Source organism: Callorhinchus milii, unplaced genomic scaffold (assembly GCF_018977255.1).
Source record: "Callorhinchus milii isolate IMCB2004 unplaced genomic scaffold, IMCB_Cmil_1.0 Scaffold7, whole genome shotgun sequence".
Lineage (NCBI taxonomy): Eukaryota > Metazoa > Chordata > Chondrichthyes > Chimaeriformes > Callorhinchidae > Callorhinchus > Callorhinchus milii.
Window position 1 is genome coordinate 27,482,713 of NW_024704748.1, and position 17,229 is coordinate 27,499,941.

Here is a 17,229-nt window from a genome sequence, read left to right on the forward strand (position 1 = left end):
CTGTGTCACTCTCTCTGTCACTCTCAGTGTCACTTTCTCAGTGTCACTTAATCTATCACTCTCTCAGTGTCACTCTCTCAGTGTCACTCACTCTGTGTCACTCTCAGTTTCACTCACTGTGTCACTCTCAGTGTCACTCTCTCAGCGTCACTCACTCTGTGTCACTCTCTCTGTGTCACTCACTCGGTGTCACCCTCTCTGTGTCACTCACTCGGTGTCACTCACTCGGTGTTGCTCACACACCCCTGTACCGATGCCTGTATCCAGTGTTTCTCCTATTTGTCCCCAGGACGGAGGAAAGTCCATTATCTGTTTCCTGACGGGAAGGAGATGGCAGAAGAGTACGATGTCACCACCGATCAGCTCCTGGGTACGTGACGTCATGTTCACCACAGCCACCCACTGCCTTGGCTTCTCTGTGAGGTTTGGACCGGGGAGTCAGAGCAATGATAACAATAAAAATAATCTTTGCACTTAATATATAATCTCACATTGGTGAAATGTCTCAAAGCACTTCACAGTAATTCCTGTGAAGTGCAGTGACTGTGTATTTGTCGCACTTGATAGAAATCTAAAAAGGAGTAAACTACAGGCGTGTGTGGGGTGGGGAGAGCTGCTAAATGAGACTGAAAGGATTGCTTGTTAAAAGAGCAGCACAGACAGGATGGCCGTATGGCTGCCTTCCGTGCTGTAACTCTGGGTTGTTTTGTGCTGTCTCCTTGTAGTGAGGAAATGGAGGGTGAGGAACGCGCTCGGAGCCCGAGGACAGTGGCAGTTGGAGGTGGGTGAGGAGGTCTCCCGTCCAGCCGGAGGCCTGGAGCAACAGCTCATCCAGGAGAGCAGCAGTAATGTGAGTGACAGAGAGAGAGAGAGAAGGCAGCGGGGGAGTGGGGGGACGCAAGTGGGACTGAGCTGGCTCCATCACAGGCTTTGCAACACAATGTTGGCATAAAGTCCACCATCTGTGCCGGTCTCTTGTCCGGTTGCTGAGCCGGGAGGGGCCGCAGTGTCCCAGAGCACTCCCTGCTGATGGCAGCACAGCCCGGCCCGGCCCATCAGCAGGACCTGGAAGGGCCGACCGGTCGCTGGGGGCCGGGAATCCTCCCCCTCAGCTCCTGGTAACCCCACAGCCAAAGCCCTAACAGGGAGGGTGGTCCTCGCTGGACAAGTGGTGGGAAACTTGCCAGACAGCTCTCTCGATGGCAAGCTTTGTGGTTTTAGACTCCAGGAGTTAAACCACCTCACACACACACACACACACACACACACACAGACATACACACACAGCAAATGACTGACCGGGGTGTTGATTTGCTTCAGTAACGGCTGTGATTTATATTTGAATTGATTGCAGCCAATTTTCATGAGGAAAGACACAAAGAGTAGCTTCCAATGGAGGATCCGGAACCTTCCGTACCCCAAGAATGTGTACAGTGTGACGGTGGAGCCCGAACACAGACGCTGCCTCGTCAAAACCTCCAACAAAAAGTAATAAGATTCTTCATAGCCGCGTGTTAGTGAGTAAGTGGGTGGGTGGGCGATGGAGGGAGGGAGGGAGGGATGGATGGATGCTTCAAACCACAGACAGCAGGTGGCGCTCTTGTTCTGTTTGGATGAGTTAAACCCCTGGAATTTCCCTCCTTCCTCCCTCTGTGACCTGCTAATGCCATATCAACCTGTCCTCTCCCTCCTTTCAGCGGGCTCCAGCCTGCTCCACGTCCCCTGCACCGCCCAGACCACCATCAGAGGTCGGGCCTTTAGCCTCTCTGCCTTCACCTTTGGAACATCATCTCAGAGTCCCTTCACCTCGCTCCCTTAATAATCCCTTAAAAAAATAATGTGAACACTCAAACCATGACTGTTTGTGGGACACTGCTGTGTGCAATTGGATGCCACATATCGGCCACAAAATACACAGTCACTACACTTCAGAGTGTATTTTGTGAAGTGCTTTGAGACTTCACAACAATGTGATAAGGCACTATATCAAATGCAAGGATTATTATTATTACACTCGTTCATTCAAAATACCAGGAAATCTCAGCCAGTAGGCAGCAACTGGGGCAATGTGGAGCTGAGTGTTGGAGACATCAAACCAAGTCTGTGTCTGTTCAGGTGGACGTTAAAGACCCCAAAACAACTGCAAAAGAGAAGGGAGTTTCTGTCTCCCGTTGTCCTGGCTGACAGCACCCATTTTGATTGGTCATTCACTCCGTGGCTGTTTGTAGTACATTGCTCTGTGCAAATTTCGCCCAAAAAGCACACAGTGACTACACTTTACAGGACATCCTGTGAACTGCTTTGGGACATCCTCCTGACGTGAAAGGCCTGTATCTGATGTAAGGATAACAATTATCCCTGATCCTGACACGGTGTGAGGACTGGTCACATGTCAGGAACACTTTGCTGAGTGTCGGGTCCTACCTGGAGCCTGTGTGAGTTGCTGGCCACGTTTTCAGCCACTCCGCCCCAAAATGCTGGAACACTCTTCCTCTATCCCTTCACTTCACCCCCTCCTTTCCCATCTTCAGGTCATGCCTGAAGACCTTCCTCTTCGACCGTGTCTACGATCACTTCCCCCCGGCTCACTGTTAAGCGCTCAGAGATGCAACCATGCGTCAGAGGGATGCTGTGTAAATGCAAGTTGTTGTTGTTAGCGCCTGGTGTTTGAGTGTGTAACCAATGTGCTGTGTTTGTTGCTGTGTGAATGGGAGGCACGAGTGAGGGCTCTGACACCAAGGCGCCCGCCCTCGTGGTGATGATTGTATCTCGCCCAGTAACGCAACTCTGCTGTGTCCGGCAGGTATTACAAGTCGTTTGACATTGCGGATATGGACCGGTGCCAACTCCCACTAGAGAGCTCAGCGCTGAGCTTCACACATGCCAACAACACCCTGATCATCTCTGTGAGTACTCACACACCCACACACTCATTCACACACACTCACACCCGCAAAACGGCACAGCACTGACACAGCCCTCAGGTCTGGCCGGGGGATCATGAGCCGCCCAGTCTAACTCCCACTTGGTCCTCACTCCCTGCAATACTCTTCCTCTCTGAACCCATTTTACTCCACAGGCCTGTTTATGTAGCAGTAAGTAGGAACCCGGTTATTCATCAACCAGAACATAAGAAATAGGAGCAGGAGATTTGGCCCCTCGAGCCTGCCCCACCATTTAATAAGATCATGGCTGGTCTTCTAACCTAATTGCATTTACCTGTCCTATCCCAATATCCCTTAATCCCTTTAGTTTTTAAACATCTATCGATCTCAGTCTTGAATATGTTCAATGACTGAGTATCCACAGCCTCCGGGGTAGAGAATTCCACAAATTCACTACCCTCTGAGTGAAGAAATGTTTCTTCAACTCAGTTCTAAAGGGCTGAGCTTTAATCTTGAGACTATGACCCCAAGTTTAGATTCTCCAACCGGGGAAACAGTCTCACACTATCTCCCCTGTCAAGGCCCTTAAGAATCTTATAGGCTTCCATAAGATCACATCTAGAGAATATAGGCCTAATTTACTAGTTTATTAGAACCAACCGAGTGAATCTACGCTGCACTCCATCAAAGGCGATTATAACCTTTCTTAGATAAGGAGACCAAAACTGCACACAATATTCCAGGTGGGGTCTCACCAAAGCCCTATACAATAGCAGCAAGACTTCCCTACTCTTGTATTCTAACCCTTTTGCAGTAAACACTAACTTACTATTAGCCTTTCTAGTTGCTTGCTGTACCTGCATACTAACTTTCTGTGACTGGTGTACAAGGACACCTAAATCCCTCTGAACACTAACACTATCTAGTCTCTCCCCCTCTAGAAAATAACCTGCTTTTCTATTTTTTCTACCGAGGTGAATAATGTCACATTTCCCCACATTATATTCCATCTGTCACCTTCTTGCCCACTCACCTCGTCTGTCTATTTCCCTTTGCATCCTCCTTGTGTCCTCCTCACAGCTCACGCTCCCACCGTGAATTTAGATACATTAAGCTCTATTTCCTCATCTAAGTCATTGATATGGACTGTAAACAGTCGAGGCCCAATCACTGATTCTTGTGGCATTCACTTGTCACGACCTGCCAATCTGAGAAGGACCTGTTTATCCCTACTCTCTGTTTTCTGCTTGTTAACCACTCTTCGATCCGTGCTAATATATTACCCTTAATTCCATGAGTCTTAATCTTTAGTAACAACCTTTTGTGTCCACTGGTTCCCCTCTGTCTAACCGGCTAGTTACATCTTCAAAAAACTCTTAAAAGATTTGTTAAACATGATTTCCCTTTTATGAAACCATAATGTATCTAATTGGCCTATCATTTTTCTGGGGGTAATAATGTTTCATGTGAGATACTGCTCTGACGTCTCCATCTTACTGTAGGACAAGTTTCTCCAGGTGTCCTGGCCAGCAATTTGCTGAATTTACATTGAATCCACGAGTGTTTGTGAGACACATCTGTGGTAATTGGCTGCTGCGTTTTGTCCACAAAATATAGTCAATTTACTTTACAGTATATTCTGTGAAGCGCTTCGAAGACATGATAAGGCGCTATATCAAATGCAAGGATGATGATTGTTACTGAATGTCGGAGGGATGTAAGCCCCCCAGTCTCTGCTGCAACAGACTTCAAACAGCGGAATTCCTGAGACACCGCGCACAGGGAGGGGTGTGGGGGCTCCAGCGCGGTCAGAGCGAAGTGGGGGTGAGGGGTTTGTAGTGACCGAGGACACACACTGACGCTGCTGTTGGTTTCTCTTTCAGTATCAGAAACCCAAAGCCATCCTACAGCTGGAGGCTGAGGTGCTGCGGGAACTGAAGAAGATGAAAATGAGCTCAGAGGGCGATGTGGAGTGTAACACACAGTGAGCTCGGAGTGTGGGGTGTAGGGGGAGTGTGAGTAGGGGGGTTAATGAACGTATATATAGTGTTAAACCTGCCATAAGCTCAGGCACCCGCCAGGGTCTCTGCAATCCCACCCTCGGCCTTTAGTAAAGCTGCTCGTTACATGGTGCGTGAACCCTGTGTGGCACTGGCAGAGCGGAGACGTGACAAAGGGATGGAGCTGGAGAGAGGGCGGGTGGGCCGGGCTGTGAGGCCCTGATCCTCCGTTTGACAATATCTTTCATCAAATGAACGTGGGATCTCCAAGCTCTGTGTAACCTTCACTGCAGTCTGATGACCAGAATTATACCCTTACATTTGACTCAATGCTTTTATGTCAGGAGGTAACCACAGGCTTCACAGGATTCAGTGCAAAGTGGAGTGACTGTGTGTTTGTGGGGGTGATGGCTTCTGGTCTGCAACTGGCTGTAACTTCCACATTAGGTTCAAGAATATTAAATAAAGTCTTCTGAAATCTCACAAACGTTCCTCAGAATCGTGGTCCTGCTCACTGTGATCGGGAGAGGAGCTGCTGCTGTCAGACACACTGAATAATAATAATCCTGGCATTTGATACAGCGCCTTATCACATCTTCAAGATGTCTCGAAGTGCTTCACAGAATATACTGTAAAGTGTAGTGATTGTATGTTCTGTAGACGAAACGTGACACTCAATGGCGCACAGCAGTGTCCCATAAACATTCGTGGATTGAGTGACCCAATTTTTTCTCGAGGGATTATTACCCCTGGAAATCAATCCGTCAATCGACTAACGACTGAGTTCCTACATACTGCGAGGTAAACACTCCAGGTGTGGGGAGTAAGGAAACTTGCCTAACATTTCGCCCTGACTGGGAATTGAACCCAGGTCTCTCGCTTGCAAGGCAAGTGCTCTAACCACTGAGCTACAGGATTTCACTTTCATGCTCCATAGGAAGGTGAGAAACAAGTAAATGAGGAGCAAAGAACAAGTAGCAGCAAAATATACAAAATACATTATATAAAATACAGCATCAAATTTATTACAAAGTTCCTCTTTTCTCGAAAAACTTGTCTTTAATAATACACAAGTGGAGCGATTGCTGTCAGTTGGGGCTGGGCTGTGTGTGACGGTCGGGGCTGGGCTGTGTGTGACGGTCGGGGCTGGGCTGTGTGTGACGGTCGGGGCTGGGCTGTGTGTGACGGTCGGGGCTGGGCTGTGTGTGACGGTCGGGGCTGGGCTGTGTGTGACGGTCGGGGCTGGGCTGTGTGTGACGGTCGGGGCTGGGCTGTGTGTGACGGTCGGGGCTGGGCTGTGTGTGACGGTCGGGGCTGGGCTGTGTGTGACGGTCGGGGCTGGGCTGTGTGTGACGGTCGGGGCTGGGCTGTGTGTGACCGTCGTTCAGGTCTGGTGTAACCATCGCTGTTTCTTGAGCTGTGTATCAGCGGCTGCGAAGTCCAGCAGGTAAAGTCCTTGTGCCAGGGCAGCATATAAGTGTGAGGTGGTGAAGCGCAGGCAGTACACAGGGCTGCTCTTGGGTGAGGAGAGGAAAAAGGCCTGGAAGAGACAAGAGTCAGTCAGTCAGTCAGCATCACAGCTCGTCACGGTCACACAGTTACACACACTACAGCACAGACGAAGGGATTGTGGGATGGAGGTCCAGAGTGTGGGGGCAGAGAGGCTGAAAGCCCGGCCACCGATGGTAGGGCGGGTCGGGGAGGAGACATGGAGCAGCCGGAGCCCGCTGAGCAGAAGGAGTGGGCAGGTTGATAGGATGTCAGCAGGTCAGAGAGGTAGGAGGGGGCGAGGCCATGGAGGGCCTTGAAAGTGAGGACCAGGATTTTGAATTCTATCCTCTGGGGAATGGGGAGCCAGTGGAGCCGGGAGAGGGTACAGGTGGTGGGGTCACGGAGCCTGGTGCAGGAGAATACATGAGCTGCAGAATTCTGGATGATCTGCAGCTTGTGATGGGAAGAGCTGGGGAGGGCGACAAGGAGGGGGTTTCCATAGTCGAGCCTTGAGGTGACAAATGCGTGTAACCCTGCTCTGCTCACTCCCCACTGTCTAACCCTGCTCTGCTCACTCCCCACTGTCTAACCCTGCTCTGCTCACTCCCCACTGTCTAACTCAGCGCTGCTCACTCCCCACTGTCTAACCCAGCGCTGCTCACTCCCCACTGTCTAACTCAGCGCTGCTCACTCCCCACTGTCTAACCCTGCGCTGCTCACTCCCCACTGTCTAACCCAGCGCTGCTCACTCCCCACTGTCTAACCCTGCTCTGCTCACTCCCCACTGTCTAACCCTGCTCTGCTCACTCCCCACTGTCTAACCCTGCGCTGCTCACTCCCCACTGTCTAACCCAGCGCTGCTCACTCCCCACTGTCTAACCCTGCGCTGCTCACTCCCCACTGTCTAACCCTGCGCTGCTCACTCCCCACTGTCTAACCCTGCTCTGCTCACTCCCCACTGTCTAACCCAGCTCTGCTCACTCCCCACTGTCTAACCCTGCGCTGCTCACTCCCCACTGTCTAACCCAGCTCTGCTCACTCCCCACTGTCTAACCCTGCGCTGCTCACTCCCCACTGTCTAACCCTGCTCTGCTCACTCCCCACTGTCTAACCCAGCTCTGCTCACTCCCCACTGTCTAACCCTGCTCCCTGCTCCGCTCTACTCTTCACTGTGTAACAGTGCTGTGAGCAAAGCTTTATTGTTGGCTTACAAAATGCATTCTCTGGATTCAATTGATGAATTGCCATAAATCATAATCAATTTATGCCATAACTTGAGTCTGGGTAAGTACCAGACTCGTAGAATGTGTGTGTGGTGGGGGGGGAGGTTTCTTCACAGACCACAGGCTACCACTGTTCTAACCCCTCGATCTGCCTCCACACCCTCCCCCCCCCCCCATCCACACACACACTCATACACATCCTTCTTGCTTTAAGTAACTATCGAATTCTGTTAAAAGAACTGCCCACTCTGCCTCGGCTCAGTTTGTTAAACTCTTGTAAGGTTAAGTACTTCTAAATATAATTATCATCATTCTTCCATGTTTCAGTAGGTGGCCAGTCCATTGAAGAAAACAAACTGTAACAGGTCAGTTTAAACAGTCAAATCCCCTGCGACTGAGACAGAGCCTCACCTGCAGACTCTTGCGCTGCCTTTTGTCCCAGAGACGGACGACACCATAGAGGGAAGAGCCACTGGCGATCATGTAGTTGCCGTCACTCTGCAAACAGTACAGAGCGCTGTCGTGCGGTTCCTCCCACTCCATCACACACTGCCTGCAGGGAACAGAACACACTTTGTGTGATCAGAGCATCACAGTCACAGCAAACCTCACAGCCCTCGCTCACCCCTTCCTCACCTCAAGACAACAACAGCAACAACATATTACATTTACACTTTCATGTCGGGAGGATGTCCCAAGGCCCTGGACAGTCAGGGATTTGGACCCGAGCTTGGGGCTAGGATGAGGAGGGGTTGAGGCCAGAGAGGTGGGGGTAGGAGGGTGACCGAAGGTACAGTCAAAGAGGAGTGTCTTGAGACAGTGAAGGAAGCAAGAGGGAGGGAGCAAGGCGATGGGACTATAGGATGAAGTTCTAGAGGGTGGAGCAAGAAGGCCTGACCGCTGATGGTGGGAAAAGCCAGGCGGGGGACATGGAGCCGAGCGGGGAGTGGACAGTTCGGCATTGAGCCTTTCCTGTTTGACCACACTTTCAGCCATCTTCCTTATCAAAGCGCTTGAAGCCAAAGTCTGACAACTGCTTTTCTCAGGAGTCAAAGTCAGTTTAACAGATTTGATTCAGATATTTACTGTGGAGGTTATACTGATGATTTATTTAATTTTAATCTGGTTGTTATGTCTTAAAATTCTTTTTGGAGATTAATAATAATTTGCTCACTCGATGTGGCACTGTATCAAATGTAAGGATTATTATCATCAAATCTGATTCTGCACAGAGTGCATTTACCTCAGTCCCCCACAAGGCGGCGCCAGTTCTCCACAAAATACTGCACACACACACTCACTGCCCACACCGACGGTCTCTGTGCCCACACAGTGCCTGTACCTGGTGCTGGTCCGCAGGTCCCACTGTCTGATGAAAGTGTCGTACCCACACGTTAGTAAGATAGAGGGCGTCTCGTACAGCAAATCCAGGACCCCCGCTCCCCGCGGGAAGCCCACCCCCAGTGTCTCCTCCAGCTGTCCCCTGAAACAGAGCAGAGCGGGTGCTGAGCCAGGCTGGGGGAGGGGGTGGGAGACCAACACAGAGCAGGCTACTGAGTCATAGAACCAGACCCCAGCGGTGGTCACAGTCACTCACACTCAAAAACACACACTCACTTACACCTCATCACATCAGAGCATCTCCAGCTGTTACAGTAATTGCTGACAAGTGTAGTGACTGTTTTTGACACTGCAGATGTAAGTGTGTGTAAATGTGCACGGGGAGCAGGCAGGCTGAGGGTGTAACTGGCTGAGCCGCACAGAACCGGGGGTTGGGGTGACAATGTAAACGGCGTTGTTTGGGGGAGTGTACTGGTGGGGGAGTGAGGGGGAGGGGGGGGGGGAGGAACAGCTGATAGCCAGTGTTTGGGGGATGTGAGGGCAGCCCAGGCCGGCCCCCGCCTCTCTGATCACAGCCCCCCACCCCCATCCCAGGCTTGGCTAAGGGCGGGTTAGGTAGTAACGGTTTCCTTGTGAGGCTGGAGCCTCCCCTGGACCTGACTGAATGGTAAGACATTGCCCAGTGATACCCGGCCAGTGGCTGAGCCCAGACACAGCTCCTGTCAGCCTCTGGGACCAACTTTCACATCAAGCGCTTCACCTAATCCTGGATATTAGCCCCGGGCTTGTGCTGCGGGCTGTGAGGGCAGGCGCTGACCACACTGCCCAGCCAACCGTTTAACCCCTTCCATCCTGCCCAGCGAGTGACCTGTCTCTACCTGCCCTCCCCAGTGAGATCTCTGCTCTCACACAGCCCCCTCGCCCCCCCCCACTGAGGGTTAATCACATCTCGATTCTTAAGAGTTGTTTATTATTAATAATAATCCTTATATTTGATACAGTGCCTCATCACATCATTGAGCCGTCTCAAAGCCCTTCATAAAATATACTGTAAAGTGAATTGACTGTATATTTTTTGGGCAAAATGAGTCAGTCAATCGTGCTCAGCAGTGTCCCACAAACAGTTGTAGATTGAAGTGACCAAATTATTATTTTTTTTGTGAAGGGATTATTACCCCCGGAAAATGTGATCCACCAATCGTCTAACAACCGAGTTCCTACTCACTGCTGGTAAACAGAGGCGTGTGGAGTAGGGAAATTTGCCCAACATTGTGCCCTGCCCAGGAATCAAACCCGGGTCCTCTCACTTGCGAGGTGAGCATGCAAACCACTAAGCTATCGGACTCCACTGTCTGTGGTCATGACTGTAACCCTCCCTGTCCTCCCGCTTGCCTCTTGCGAGACGTCACCATGTGCGGAAGGTGTTGAACCAGTGAAAGTTGCTGTCGTTGGACAGAGTTTTGGAATAGTATGATTTTTATTAAAAAAAACAAAACCGGGTGTAAGTGTGGGAACCAGGGGAAAGGCTCCTGTTCTGGTGGGAACGTTGCTCTTTGCAGTGAGCAGAGAACAAAGAGATGTCAGAGACAGACCGTTTAACCCTTTCACATGGCCACCGTTGCTCATGCAGAAGGTTTCAGAGAGGAGCTGGGCACTAGCTGGTTGCTGTCAACTTCTCTCAATGTACCTTATTGTCCCGGAATATAACGAGAATTATTATTCCATAAGAACGTCGCTGGAATTCTCACCGTCGCCCACAAGCACTAGGACCGACTTGTGTGGTTTTATATCAAAAATTCAATTCTATAATAATAATAATCCTTGTATTTGATACAGTGCCTTATCATAAAGCGAGCCCCAGCACAGACACGATGGGGAGAGAGAGAGAGAGAGAGCAGGGAATGGGGTTAGAGTAGAGAGCTCCAGTGGGGGAGTGAGCACCAGCACAGACACGGTGGGGAGAGAGCAGGGAGATGTGTGCGCTCCCACACTGCGTTGGCTGGGGCTGTACTGAACAAAGAGGTAAAGTTACAGCGATAACAGCAATGGGAACCTGGGGGCAGAGATACCATGGTTGATGGGGAGGAGCTGGAGACGGAGATTCACAAAGTCTATTCATTTAAAGAGAAACCTTCCCTTCACTGCGGTGGCTTTGGGTGTGAGGAATGCTCCTGTTGTTGTGGCTGACACTCACACAGGCATTGCACTACCTGCTCTCTGATCTCCAGCCCTGCATTCCTGCCGTCACCGCTGAGTGCCTCCGCGTAATGTTGCTGCTTCACTTTGAACCCTCTTGTAAGGTTAAGTTTGTGTGTGTAAACGGTCATGTGTCAGAGCTCTGAGAGACGCACACCCCCCGCCTCAGGCACAGCCTGCGACCCGCAGCGCCTTTCACACTGCAATAACAAACAGGCCTGGCACTATACCCTCTGCTTACTCACCAGCTGTTCCTACCAGTGGCTGCAATGTGCCACAGACAATAAACTCCTTCCCATCGGCCCACCCACCGCCACAGCTCCCCCCTCCCCCCTTCTCTCTCTCTCTCTCTGAGAGCACAATACACAGGGTTGGCGATTAGTGAGAGATGAGAGGACCTGGAGGTGCCGCCAGCCTGAGGTAACCTTTCCATCGCATAGCAACGGGTCTGCGAGAGCGCGAACGAAAGAGGACCTGGGTTTGATTCCTGGACGGGTCAGGGCAAAACCTTAGACAAGTTTCTTTACTCCACTAACAGTAAGTAGGAACCCGGTTGTTAGTCAATTGGTGGAACCCCTTATTGGGGGTAATAATCCCTCCCCCCCAAAAAAATTTGGTCACTCAATCCCCGACTATTTGTAGACATTGCTGTGCGGTTCCCCAGCGCTGCACTGGGGAATGGGACACAGTGCACTGCACCACACTACCCCACACCAGCTTGTTTCACAAGGAGAGTTGCCACATCTTAAATATTTTGGCCTTTAAGAGCAGGAGCCTTTGATGTGGTTCCCTCTTTATCTCCACAAAGTATCTGATAGAGAAACTGTTTAAGGATTACAATAAATTACATCAAAGAACGCTGTTGAGGAAGTGTGGTACTGACTGTGCCTGTCCAGGTCAGGGTTACAGACACAGTAACGCTCCTCTACACTGTGTGTCCACACTCCCAGGTCAGGGTTAGAGACACAGTAACGCTCCTCTACACTGTGTGTCCACACTCCCAGGTCAGGGTTAGAGACACAGTAAAGCTCCCTCTAACTGTGTGTCCACACTCCCAGGTCAGGGTTAGAGACACAGTAAAGCTCCTCTACACTGTGTGTCCACACTCCCAGGTCAGGGTTAGAGACACAGTAACGCTCCTCTACACTGTGCGTCCACACTCCCAGGTCAGGGTTAGAGACACAGTAACGCTCCCTCTACACTGTGTGTCCACACTCCCAGGTCAGGGTTAGAGACACAGTAACGCTCCCTCTACACTGTGTGTCCACACTCCCAGGTCAGGGTTAGAGACACAGTAACGCTCCCTCTACACTGTGTGTCCACACTCCCAGGTCAGGGTTACAGACACAGTAACACTCCTCTACACTGTGTGTCCACACTCCCAGGTCAGGGTTAGAGACACAGTAACGCTCCTCTACACTGTGTGTCCACACTCCCAGGTCAGGGTTAGAGACACAGTAACGCTCCCTCTACACTGTGTGTCCACACTCCCAGGTCAGGGTTACAGACACAGTAACGCTCCCTCTACACTGTGTGTCCACACTCCCAGGTCAGGGTTAGAGACACAGTAAAGCTCCTCTACACTGTGTGTCCACACTCCCAGGTCAGGGTTAGAGACACAGTAAAGCTCCTTCTACACTGTGTGTCCACACTCCCAGGTCAGGGTTAGAGACACAGTAAAGCTCCCTCTGCACTGTGCGTCCACACTCCCAGGTCACTGACAGGACAGTAAATGGAGAGGGTAAGGAGAGGTAGCGGAAACTCAGTGGTTGCACCTTGTGATGTTATCTGCCTTGGTCAGTACACACTGATCATGACACTGAGCCCATTTCACAACAATGATCCAAGATCATTGAAATAAAATGTCTCGGAATGTTTCACACCTTGTAACACGCCCTTGCTAAACTTTTGCTGCAAAGATCAAAGCTAATTAGGTGTCAGCTCTAGTGATAAAGGGCTGGATCAGGCCTGACAGTGGAGTATTGGGGAGAGCTGCATTGCTGGAGATGCCGTCTTTTAGACAATACACATTTACATTTACACAGCGTTTTCATGTTGGGAAGACGTCCCAAGGCGATTAGCAATCCTGGCTTGGCACCTGTGATTGGGCTGAGGAAGGGGAAGAGAAGAATAATAATCCTTGCATTTGATGTAGTGCCTTATCACATTCGTTGAGACGTCTCGAAGCGTTTCACATAATATTTTGTAAAGTGGATTGACTATATCTTGTGGGTGAAATGCGGCAGCCAATTGCGCACAGCAATGTCCCACAAACAGTCGTTGATTGAGTGACTTTTTTTTGGAGGGATTATTACCAATCCACCAATTTACTAACAACCGGGTTCCTATTTATTGCTAGGTAAACAGAGGCGTGTGGAGTAAGGAAACTTAGCCAACGTTTCACCCTGCCCGGCAATCAAAACCAGGTCCTCTCGCTTGCGAGGGAGTGCTCTAACCGCTGAGCTACAGGACTCCACTAACTCACTATCAGGAGAGGGGGCAGGATATTCTATATAATACTTCTCCCGATATTAGATCCCGGGTGTTACCCAAGATATAACGCCTGGTGACACAGGCTGCTCTCAATGTGGTTTCTCCACAGACATTTATACTCATATCACTGCAGTTCAGACCCAAACACACAAGCCATTGCTGGAGTCAGAGAGCGTACAGGTGATTCCTGGGCTGTTTCATAGGTATATTAGTTATATAGGAGGGTTTCTGAAAATAAATCTCTCTTTGTGCTACTGGTAACCTCCAGCTAAAGAGAAGTAAAAAGCAGGCAGTCCGCGAGCTAACCTGCTGTGTGCGGGCTGCCCCTCCACTGTCTATGGTAACCTGTAACTGGGACAGTCCACAGCCAGGGAGGCAGTGAGACAGAGAGAGAGTGGGAGAGAGAGTGACAGAGACAGAGACAGAGACAGAGACAGAGAGAGGCAGCGAGAGAGACAGAGAGAGGGAGAGAGAGAGACAGAGACAGAGAGAGGCAGCGAGAGAGACAGAGACAGAGAGAGGCAGCGAGAGAGACAGAGACAGAGAGAGACAGCGAGAGAGACAGAGACAGAGACAGGCAGCGAGAGAGACAGAGAGAGGCAGCGAGAGAGACAGAGAAAGAGAGAGGCAGAGAGAAGAGGAACACATGTTCAAGTATAAAGGAGAAAGAGTCACAAACAGATCAGTGAGAGAGAGAGAGAGAGAGAGGGAATGAAAGGCAGAGAAAGAGAGAAAGTGAGGGGCTGAGAGAGCAAGAGAATGTAAAAGACAGATCAGACAACATGTGAGAGAAAGAGAAAGACTTTATCTTGTACAAAAAAGAGACCCACACAGATCACAGATCAGAGAGAGATAAAGGCCCATTCAAATGTTTAAGAGAGAGAGATATACATACGCACTCACAAACATACACAACCACACAGGCGGACAGACACACACACACAGACACATCCACACCACATATACACAGACATAGACACACACATATGTGCGTGCGAAGGGGAGAGAGGGGAAACAGAGAGAGCCAGAGCTGGTGTGGGCGCTGGGTGACACCTGCCTGTTACAAATGCCCGGCTTACCCCTGGCCCTGTCCCACAGCAGGGATGACATTAAGCCCTTTCCACAAACTGCCAGTCAAGTGAAGAAGCCATCAAAACTTTAAAAAGAAATTAAACTCCAGGACAAGACTAATCTCTTGTATTGCCTCACTAGATAAACTCAAACACTGTCTGTCCAGCTCCCTAATCCTGCTTAATACAGCTTCCTTATTCACACCGGCTCAGCTCCCAGCTGGACACAGTAGCCATCACACATCTCACAACGTGTCACAACCTGGAGCAAATACAGCCTCACACTGTAGCGCTCCCACTGAGGAACACAGACATTTCCCTGGACAGTCGTCCTGACAATCTGCTCCACAGTGAAGCACCGCAACACTCACCCCAACACACACAGTCCAACACACACAAACTTAATACCCACAGCCCCAACACACACGGCCGCAACACACAGCCCAACATACACAGCCGCAACACAGAGCCCCCAACACAGCACCACACCCGATATATTTAATGACAATATTCCCCTTTCTCCTTCACTTACCTATGGAGATCCCAGATCCTTAAAGGTGAGACGTGATCACAGCCGGCAGTGCCTGTCACCAATGAACTGGAAGAGAAAAGCCAGAATGTTCAGGAAGGTGATGGAGTCAGTCACCAACAAGTCTCACACTCATCAGTGCCCCCCTTGCGTTAGTGCCCAGGCTGAGCACCTCACTGATAACACATCCTGAGGGACGGGGTCACCTAGCGTGGGCAATGCTCAACACAAAACAGCTCCTCGAGGTAAACACTGAGCTCACTGTGACATTAGCAAAGCCTGCTTGTTTGGGTGGATGTTAAAGATCTTGTGTGTCAGCCTGGCTCAATGGGTAACACTCTCACCTCCAAGTCAGAAGGTTGTGGGTTCAAGCCCCATGTTGAGACTTGCAATCACAGTTAAGTTGACGCTCCAATACAGCACTGGGGTGTGTTGCATTGTCGGAGGTGCTATCCTTCAGATGAGACGTTAAACAGACTTAAACAGTCCGCCTGTGGACGTTAAAGATCCCGCGGCACTGTTCAAAAAGAGAAGGAAGTTTCTCTCTCACAGTTTCCTGGCCAATAATCCCCTAAATAAAACTGGTCAATCACTCCATGGCTGTTTGTCAGACATTGCTATCGACAAATTAGTTGCCACGTTTCGTCCACAAAATACAGTCACTAAACTTTACAGTATATCTTTTGACGTGCTCTTGACAACATGATAAGGCGCAATGTCGAGCGCAGGGATTAATATTATAAATTGAGAAGCTTTCTGGCCAACATCCCTCAGCTACATTGATTGTTCACATCAGAGCCGTGTGTGTATGTGGGTGGGGGGGGGGGGATCTTTTGCGCAGAATGTTTGGCGTGTTAGTCTACAAATACAGTCATGTCAGCTTTCTGCACATCCCTCACCCCCTCCCCTCCACCATCAGCGGTTGTGCTTTTGGCCACTACACCCGACTGGAACTCCCTGCCCTTATCCCTCTGCCTTGCCTCCTCTTTGCCTGTCTTCAGATCAAGCCTGAACACTTTCCTCTTCAACCATGTTTTTGGTCACCTCCCCCATCCCCGTCTCAGGGTCGAGCTCCATCACTGTTCAGCACTGTGAGAAGCTGCCCCGCGTGACAGCAACAACAACAACAACTTGGATTTATATAGCGTCCTCCACGCCGGACGGTGTCTCAGAGCTTCACAGTGACGGATCCCGGGGCCGAGTCAGGGGGAAGGGGAGGAAGGTGACCAAAGGCGCGGTCAAAAGGAAAGGTCTTCATCAGAGACCTGAAAATAGGAAGAGAGGGGGAGAGGCGAAGGGAGTGAGGAAAGGAGTTCCAGAACCTCGGGGCAAAGTGGCTGAAGGTACGGCCGCCGAGGGTGAAGCAGAGGACTTGGGGGACAAGGAGGAGGCCAGACCCGGAGGAACGAAGGCAACGGGCACTGTTTTGAGAAGGAGGTCAGAGAGGTCGGGGGGGGGTGCAAAGGAATGGAGGGATTTGAAATCGAGGGTGAGGACACTGTAAGTACAAGTTGGTCAGCAAGTTCCTGGGAAGTGTTGTGAAACATTTCAACATTGCTGTCACAGTACTGAATATAAGGAGTCCAGTAACCTTAGTTCTTAACACACTTGATTCTTCCTGGGCAGGCCAAACCTTAGGCAAGTTTCCTTACTCCAACCGTTTCTGTTTACTAGCAGCAGTAAGTAGGAACCCGGTAGTTAGTCAATTGGCAGATCACTTTCCGGGGGTAATAATCCCTTCAAAACCAATAATATTTTGGGGGTTCTTTTGGTCACAAACAACTGTTCGTGGGACACTGCTGTGCGTAATTGGTTGTCGTGTTTTACCCACAAAATACACAGTAACTACACTTTACAGTATATTCTGTGAAGTGCTTTGAAATACATCAATGGCATGATAATGTGCAATAGCAAATGCAAGGATCATTATTATTGTTATGACACAGGAGCTGTCCTGAGCAGCTAACAGCACCTCAACAATTTCTAAAGAGGGGACGATAG

The 17,229-nt window shown here is 50.2% G+C and overlaps 2 protein-coding genes across 2 annotated transcripts in view; one reads left to right on the top strand and one right to left on the bottom strand.

Annotated features, from left to right (window-relative positions):
• The first annotated feature begins 261 nt into the window (after window positions 1-261).
• LOC121849487 (protein DPCD-like) lies at window positions 262-5,368 on the top strand. Its single transcript, XM_042337052.1, has 5 exons — window positions 262-370; window positions 726-850; window positions 1,355-1,488; window positions 2,804-2,906; window positions 4,769-5,368. The coding sequence occupies exons 1-5, from the start codon at window positions 331-333 to the stop codon at window positions 4,871-4,873; spliced, it is 507 nt and encodes a 168-aa protein (XP_042192986.1). The 5' UTR covers window positions 262-330; the 3' UTR covers window positions 4,874-5,368.
• An 843-nt stretch (window positions 5,369-6,211) lies between these two features.
• The window catches only part of fbxw4 (F-box and WD repeat domain containing 4), a 44,123-nt gene continuing 33,105 nt past the window's right edge, over window positions 6,212-17,229 (bottom strand). The window contains exons 6-9 of the mRNA XM_042337034.1: window positions 15,232-15,297; window positions 8,942-9,082; window positions 8,011-8,152; window positions 6,212-6,425 (exon numbers count right to left, since the gene is read on the bottom strand). Coding sequence (XP_042192968.1) covers window positions 6,270-6,425; window positions 8,011-8,152; window positions 8,942-9,082; window positions 15,232-15,297 — 505 coding nt within the window. The 3' untranslated portion in view covers window positions 6,212-6,269. The remainder of the gene's footprint in view (window positions 6,426-8,010; window positions 8,153-8,941; window positions 9,083-15,231; window positions 15,298-17,229) is intronic.

Coding starts and splice junctions, on each gene's coding strand:
- LOC121849487 (XM_042337052.1), top strand. CDS start 331: ATGGCAGAAGAGTACGATGTCACCACCGATCAGCTCCTGG. Junction 371..725: donor CACCACCGATCAGCTCCTGG/GTACGTGACGTC, acceptor GTCTCCTTGTAG/TGAGGAAATGGAGGGTGAGG. Junction 851..1,354: donor TCCAGGAGAGCAGCAGTAAT/GTGAGTGACAGA, acceptor AATTGATTGCAG/CCAATTTTCATGAGGAAAGA.